The 8,650-nt window shown below is 35.5% G+C and overlaps 1 protein-coding gene across 1 annotated transcript in view; it reads left to right on the top strand.

Annotated features, from left to right (window-relative positions):
* The window catches only part of LOC112519333 (F-box protein SKIP5), a 9,632-nt gene extending 2,388 nt beyond the window's left edge, over positions 1-7,244 (top strand). The window contains exons 2-5 of the mRNA XM_025127392.1: positions 3,733-3,877; positions 3,958-4,036; positions 4,771-4,829; positions 6,759-7,244. Of these exons, the coding sequence (XP_024983160.1) occupies positions 3,733-3,877; positions 3,958-4,036; positions 4,771-4,829; positions 6,759-7,113 (638 nt within the window). The 3' untranslated portion in view covers positions 7,114-7,244. The remainder of the gene's footprint in view (positions 1-3,732; positions 3,878-3,957; positions 4,037-4,770; positions 4,830-6,758) is intronic.
* Positions 7,245-8,650: the final 1,406 nt, after the last annotated feature.

The following is an 8,650-nucleotide window of genomic DNA, read 5'->3' as shown; positions in this document are numbered from 1 at the left end:
TAAAAATGCTTACTAATAAATGTAAATTTGTACGTGTCAGCAACTTTTTAAAGGTCCCCGAATAGGGTCAGAAACAGGTTATTATATTATTTATTTATATTTTATCATCTTTTTGCTATTAATGTATTATATTTTGGAGATTTGTTTTAATTATGTTATGAAATATTGTAATTGATTACTTTTTCAATATGCCCTTTTTGGTCATTTACATGTTTATAAGTTAGTTTTTACCAAACATGATTTGTTGTTAGCTAGCTTATCAGTCATCAACTTGCTTATGAGCCATCAACTAGCTTATCAGCTAGTTAGCCAAACATAGCCTTAGAGAACTAGGAACCATGAACATATTTGTCATTCCGTCGGATATGGTTGATATTGCTTAATGATCTTTTAGATGGAGCTATATGCTTTATATGATATCATGATCTAAAGAAGCATTGAGGGCATGTTTGTGTAGCAACATCAAGATGATCATTCAAAAAGGAACACCAACATCAACAAGCTGTCTGAACCAAACTAATCAACAATGTCTCAGTAAATTCTGAAAACTGGGAAGGCTCTAAGAGATCTTCAATACGTGATGCTTGCAAAGGAATTCCGACCAGTACTGGTATATGATGGTGAGTCAAGTAAGAATTATTGAGGTCTGGTTGTACAAGGGTTTCATAAATGTTCAAACTTTTAGATCATGGACCGAGATTTATGTTAATACTTATGCGGTTACAGCCTGGTGGCTTTTGTATCTCAACCTCTTAAATTCAAATGAGCTATGCTTAAATCTAAGCTCTCCTTTCATGGTATGTAAGACTCTGCTTTAATATATGTTTGATCCTCAGCCCACAACACAACCAATGTGTCTAGCATCCCCCTTGATCATTATAGTAGAGTTTCTCGAAAGTAATAAGACAAATAGTAAAATTTGTTTCTAGATCAACCATCCAATCTATTAAGGCAGGAGGATTTGAGCCAGTGAATCAGGGATTTTCATAGAGCACTTTACATAGGCTCTTTAGTTTGCAAGAGATATGCTCTAGAATCAAGGCTGACTGCTTAGAATGCTCATAAGAAGGCCAAGTACTATGTGAGTCACCATGAGAAGTATTATCAAAAGAATAGTGTCTACTAGAGTTTCTACCGTGGTTATCCTTTTTTAGGCATGCAACTAACCAAAAAATACTTGCCGTGAGTGACTGCAACTAGAGTCATGAGATGAAGGTACAACAGCTCAAAAAACGATATTCATACGATTGAGAAATTTCAAATACCTTTTTACATGCCACGAGTAATGCAGATCATATGCTCGTGATTGTGCATGCCAGAAATGACAGATAAAGGAAGTTCATTAAAATTTATGGGATAATCAAAGAAAGGATCATTTTTTTTATTTTATTCTTCTTTATACAGGATATTTCAGTACCATGGCTTAAGAACTATGATCAAGAAAGTGATTGTGGTCGTTGGAATTACTGGACCAAGTGGAACATAACCAAGTAATAACCCACACATAATGTGAAGTAGGAGTATCCTGTCGAAGTTAAACATGCTACAAGAAGATGATTTTGGTGCTCATTTTTGTAGAAGGCGGATGAAAATTCCTGATCTCTTTCAGTGACTTCATTTATCTTCTTTTCTTTGTTTCTCTCGGGGAGCAGTAGTCTCAGGACAGTCGCAACTGCGAGTATTGTAGCTGTTCTGTTGTCAAGGCATTGTTGTTTTTGTGACCACTATTCCAGGTGAACTCTGTAGCAGTTTCAAAATTTCTTTTGGATGACAGTGGCTGGATTGAAGGTTGATGGCGGAGGCTGTGATGAATGAGCTCTTTATGCTGGTAGTCTTAATGGCAGATAGGATTAATGGCATTCTTGTCCCTAATCAACCAGGAAGTCGCAGGAAAAAGTACTCTCTCGTGTATCACTTTGATGCACAAAGATGATGAAATATAGAAGCTTAGCAAAAGCAATACAACAACTAGGCTAAGAGCATCTCCAACCCTAACATCAATACAAACATTAAAATGGTGATCAGTTAGCAGTATTTAACTGTTTTCTTTCCAACCACACACTAAAAAGATCACTAAAAAACAAAATACCACAAAAAAGGTATCACTAACAAAACACCACACACAAAGTTTTACCATTTGGTGAATAGTATCCCACCAAATTTGGTGATTCACTATTTTATTATTCATTAACACAAAAATCTTCTGTTATACCATTTGGTTGGATGCAAAATACATCTTTTTTTGTATTCTATCATTCTGTTGGAGCCTAATGCAGAAGCCTAGGTCTCTTGAGAATCAGTCCATAGACCACTGTGCATAGCCGAAAGAGATAATTTTCCATCAGGTAATTTCTATAAAAAATATCCCCTCTCATTAATAAAATCTCAGAAATTACAACTCTATTTGTAGGAAATGCAAGGCCCATATTGTAGATTGTAGAACAAGAAAACACTAAAAGTTTGAAAAATACTGTATCAAGGAATAAATCCAACCAACATGTGCCTGCCTTGTAATTGTTATCCCCATCATTTGTGCTTGAAGTTTTATCTCTCTCCTCTTTGATATTATTAAACCCGTATTTAACTTTTATACACATTCTACATATCTTATAGTGTTTATCATCTGTATGTGTGTGTAGTTCATATGGCCTGGTTACTGATTAAGCAATTGATCAGTTCTATACGTATTTTGTTTTGCTAAATAACTGATTAAGCATGCATTTGCTTTAAGCTTAAATTGATATTGATTACAATTGGTTCTAACTGAAACTAAACTTAAAGGAAATGGCATCATGTGGTTAAGGTGTTTGGTACAATTAGCTTAATAGACGACTGAAATACCCCTTTAAAGTGGCAATTGCTCACCACATGATTTATTAAGTGGGTCTGAGCGGAACTGGGGTGATGGGTTAGTGATTGCAATATTGATTGATAAAATAATTGAAGCTATGCTTGTATTATCTAGGGTAGATACGATGTCATTGGTAGTATGGTTGACTGCACTTTTGCAGTTTTCTCTTGCGTTCAAAAAGTGATAACATACTCGGATGATGTAGGCCACCCTAACTTCCAATTTATTGAGTATGAGAAATTTAATTACAAACTTCTACCAAGAATTCCAAAAGTAAGTCAGCCTTCCATTTGCTATTAGTTGCCATCCTTTGACTTCGATCGTCAAACTTGTATTTGCCAGGTTTATATAATTAGTATATGTTATTTCATATTTTCAACATAAGCTCTTTTTTCTATTTATGGTACTTTAGGATGTGGTTAATGGTTTTTCCCTCAACTTCATATTCACTTTGAAACTGGAAGTATTTCGTTTGATGTTCAAAGTCAAAGTATGACAACCAATCAAGGACCAAGTACAATTTATCTGAACTGTAACGTGTATTTCTGTTTCCTCCTCAACGCCTTATAGAGGACACTGAGCATGATGATACCATATAAGTTATATTTACTTGGAATGCTGAATGAATTTTTCGTGGGAAGACTACATAGACTTCCATCAGAAATCCTTTCAAAGCTGAAGAGAGTCGGCGCACCAGGATGGTAACGGTTATTTGAATTTGGGTTCAGAAGAACACAAAGCTTTTTCGTATATGAAGTTAGAATTTTATTTTTTTATCTGGTAATGTTAAAGGGCAGTGTGCTACTTAAAACATTTTCTGAGGCTTAATACATGCAGAACATGATTTCATATGATGTCACAAATTGCTGTTGAGTTTGCAGATCGGTATAACACAGCCCTCGTTTGCCACAGATGGCTTTTCTTGGCATGTCACCCTCGCCTATGGTTGCGAGTGGACCGGGCTGTCAAACGGTTAACAGAACCTGGGGTCTTTCCAAGCATTGAAGAAGCTGTTTCTGCTGCAAGGTGTTTGTAGTTCGCCTGTTGTGTGTTGATTACTTTATGATGGCATGAAATATTAAATTGGACTTTGCATAACCACTCAGGCCAGGGGACACCATATTGATCGGAGCAGGGGGGTTCCATTTTGCTTCAAATATTCAAATCAATAAACCACTATGCTTGGTATGTTATATAGTTTGTCAAACCTTCCTTCAGAATCTTTCCCTCTCGTTGATCCTTCTATTCTCAGTTGACTAATATCGTTGTAGATTCTAAATTGTGTTTGTGTTTTAAGGCCTGACACCAAAGGCCCAATTTCTGGCTACTATGTTCTCTTTACTATGTGAAAAATAGAGTTTGCATGCCACTGTCTTGTCCGCTGACAAGTATCTATGCCTGCTATTATTTTGCTCCCCACCTTCTGAACATTATGCTTAGGGAAATTTATGTTTTTACAATATTTCTGGTGGTATTAGATATACATAGAGACAATCATACATGGTTTAATGAATTATGAGAATCCGATAATGTGTGTGTGTGTGTGTATATATATATATATATATATAAGATCAATATGCTCACACATTGTTTGAAACATAGGCACTTGCTTCCATGTATGCTCAACTTATTTGTACTTATTAGCTAAGAATGCATTATGTTGGCCTGTAGACCGTTGATGTACCTTAATATGATCCTCTCCATCATTGAATGCTTTAAACAAGCAGTGAGGTTTACATAAGCCAGGAGGAATAGAAGATAAATTGAATAAGGGTGTTTTAGTAATAAAAGTCAGTATCGAACTTAAGCGCATTGAATGATATTTGTAGCATATGTTCTATTTGTGTATTGTTGAAGAACTTAAGCATGTAGGTTTTCACCATAGAACATTACCATTTTCCTATAATTCAATTGTTCAGATTGGAGGAGGTGAGCTTCCTGATGATACGACACTCCTATGTTCCCGGGGCTCAGACAGGTTTGCATATTTCAACACCTTTTTCTTTACTTGACTAATTCTGATTTTAGGGAATTGAATTAGTAATGTATTCAGATACCTAGATTTAGTCAAATATAATCCCCCTGAAAGTGTCATTGAACTATGGTAGATTATATTTGCTTAGCTGGATACGATACTTGGAAATTTGAGAAAGCTAGAAAGTAGAAACCTCAGGATGTCAAAACATCCTTCCACTCAGAACCGTAACACATATCGATAAATAAGTGAAAAGAGTCGTTGCAATTGATCATTACTCCCTTCATCCTGAAATAAGTGTGTACATTACTATTTTATTTCGTCTCAAAATAAGTGTCCAATTTAAAAGTAAATGTCTATTTTCTCATTTTACCCTTAATTATGAGGTGGAGAAATTATTTCTCTCTATAATATTGTCTTTTATTAATTAAAGAGTGTAGTAATTACATTTTTCTAAAATTGTGTCTTTTTCATTGTGGACATTTATTTTGGAATGTCAGGAGTATTATTTTTTGTTGCAATACTTCCTCAAAAGGTTTTTTTTTAAGGGTGCATTTGGTATGCGAGACAAGACGGGACATGACATTACAAAAACTTGCTAACGGCTTACACAACATTCGACTGTGACTAGAACCTAAGTGGGACAAAACTGTATTTTTTCTGTCCTACCCAATAACCGAAATGGGTGGAACAAAAACAGGGAGATGGAAAAAGATTGACAAATTACTTAACAATCCATGTCAAATTAAAACCCTAGAACTTTTAATAATTTTTTCACTCTCACCCATTCAGTCTCATCCGCATACTAGATGTCGAGATGCACCCTAAAAGGGGAGACCTTCTGGAGTAGCTAGTAGCTTGACTCATTTGTGATCAAAATGTCATTGTTTCACTCATCACGATGACCTTCCCAAAATGCGAAGGAAATGTCAATAGGAATTCCTCATAGAGCCTAAGAGCCTTGGTGCTTAGGGGTCGCGTAACCAAACAAAAACATGCCAGTATATCACACAAAGTAGGGTTTGGGGAGGGTATGATGTACCCAAGCCTTTCCACTGCCACAAGGGATAGAGGCTCGTCTATGCTGTTACAGCGGTCAAAATATGAAATCGCGGTCAGGACTGTGATTTGAAATAGCATATCACGATGTAATAGCGGTCCAAAAATAGTGGTTCATATAATAATTAGAATTATATACATGCATGCATAACTCAACATATTTTATGTATTCAATAAAAAATATATAAGAATAATGATGTCCAATTCCAAATAAGGAATTGACCGGTGGTGAGTGGTCGAAGCTCCAGTAGGTAGCCACTCCCTTATCAGGAACCGTATAATAGTTGAACAATGTAAATACTTTTTATTCAAATCAAGAGGTCAAAGTGATGGTGTCCAAACCTAAAAACTAAGAATAATGATGTCCAAGTTCAAAAAATAAAAATAATAGTGTCTTAGTCCAGAAAAATAACAATAGTGAAGTCTTGATATGTTGGACTAAAATAAAACCGAATGCAATTCTTAAATGGAAGCCCACAAAATTACCTTTTTAACACCAAAACAGCCTATCAACGATAGCGTTTATGCGGCTGATTTTTTTGCATTCAAGATGCGGTCATTTAGCGGTCAATAGCACCGCTGATTGTGGAACCGCCATTTGACCACTGCTATTTGACCTATGACTGCTAACCACGATAAAACAAAAATTAATTTTAAAATGTACGGTTTAGTTTAAAATGACATACAAGTGGTTTTTGCAACACCCAAGTGTCATATTATAATGACAATACCAGTAGGCTGCAACCATTTCTGTTAAATTAGGGGAGCACACATTGAATTAAAGCGAATGCATCAAGAATTTCCACTACTTCGGTGACCCCCTCCCTCCTTTTGTTGCTCACAATTGTATGCATATTTTTTGTGATTTATCAGTGCATTGGAGTTTCGATCAACTTGCAAATTGGCAAAGCTGACAGTAAAGGCGGAGTTGGGGTGCTGCTTGCTTCACAGAAGCGGTAGATTGATCATCGAAGACTGTAATCTGCAATGTGAGTCGAATCCCTTAGACTATCTCTCCTATGCCATCATCACCACCGCTGGCGGCTGTGAGCCATTACCGCTATCCACCGCTAAGCGAAACGGTGATAGCGTGTCGGTTTCTCAAACTCGAATCAAGGGCGGTGCAAAAGCGGTTTTGACTAGTGGCACACTCGCGCTGCAGCAAGTCCGTGTCATATATGCACCAACTTCTATATTGTTCTGGTTCGACGTAGTTCACCGATTATGAGGGGTCTACTCGTCCGCCAACCTCTGTTGTAAAATGTTTGTGAAGTAGATCGCATATTTCTTTTCATGTTTTATGTTGTTCATTATTATTATTATTATTATTATCATCGGGTTTGTTTATTTAGATGATTATTGGTTTATTGCTCAAAGAAAATGCTTGAAGTAATGAAATTGCTGTTGTCTGAATACAAAGTTTATCGTTGCTGTCACGATATTACCTTTTACTGAGAAACACGGTTATAATTGGGATCGGTGAGACCTAGTTAACACTAGGTCACATTAAGACCGAGCCCTGTTAGACTTGAAACTGGTCTCATTTGAGGCCAGTTTCGTTGGAACTCGTTTCGGGTCCAATTATAAAGGTTTTTCTAGGAAACAAATTTGCTCGTCACAAAAGTTATTAAAATATAACTAACTATGTTTTCGTTTTTATTTTGATAAACAAGGTTTTAAAACCTGTATTTTGGAAAATCAGGATTTTGTTCTTGTTTCTATTTTATAACTAACCTTCTTTGAAGTACATAATATTTATATACGATAAATGCAGTCAGAGTTTTTATGATGTTCTTTTTTACATTAATTGCCAATGAGTATCGTTTAAAGAGTAAATTGTATCAAAATGGAATGTATTTTGTTTTGGTTTCTATTTTAAGGAACATACTTTTAAAAACTTTGTTTTAGCAATTAGCATCTATCCTAAGATGTCTCGAACAAGAAACTCGTAACCAAAAATTACGGCATGTTTCTTATGTATCGACGACAATAATTTCTTTTTAAATTACATCAAAGACATAGTACGTCTTCAGCAAGCAATTGAAATCGCTAGCATCTACGCTACAGTTACGTTTGTCCCTTGCCCTTATCGACATCCGAAGTTTTTGGCTCCTACAATGTATGATACGGGTCGATTAAATAGCTCAGTAAATCCAAAATTTAGTAATAACCATCGTCGCACCGTAACATAGCAATAATCAAAGCTTCCCCAATAAATTTTCTTACAATGGTAAATTACGTTTTTCGTCCCTGTGGTTTGTTAAAAATTGTGGTTTTCGTCCCCGTGGTTTTAAAATTTTGATTTTCATCTTTATGGTTTGAATTGATTTCTAGTTTCGTCCCTTAGGTCAAAATACTACTTTTAAGTATAAAAGACTAAAATAGAAATGAATTTAAATTTTAAACCATAGGGATGAAAAAAAAAACAATAAACTTAAAATCATAAGGACAAAAAAGTTAATGTATGATATCGTAATTTCAAAACCATAAATATAGAAATACAAAATTTCAACAAACCACAGGGTCTAAAAACGTAATTTACTCATCTTATAATTAAGAAGCTATAATTCACATTCAACAAATAATTAGTTTACTTAGCTTGTGTAACAACTGATGACATAACCTATGCAATGCAATATGATCCTTGCTGCTCACTGTTGACTCGGTAAAGCCGGTGGGTTTACACTACATTGGAAACTTTTGTCCATGGCAGTTGGCACACATGACACACCACCAGTATTATAAGGTTGGTTGCTGATACAGAC

This window comes from Cynara cardunculus, assembly GCF_001531365.2.
Source record: "Cynara cardunculus var. scolymus isolate 2C chromosome LG 10, CcrdV1, whole genome shotgun sequence".
NCBI classification, from domain to species: domain Eukaryota; kingdom Viridiplantae; phylum Streptophyta; class Magnoliopsida; order Asterales; family Asteraceae; genus Cynara; species Cynara cardunculus.
The sequence above is the reverse complement of the archived record's forward strand: the minus strand, read 5'-3'. Positions and strand labels throughout refer to the sequence as shown.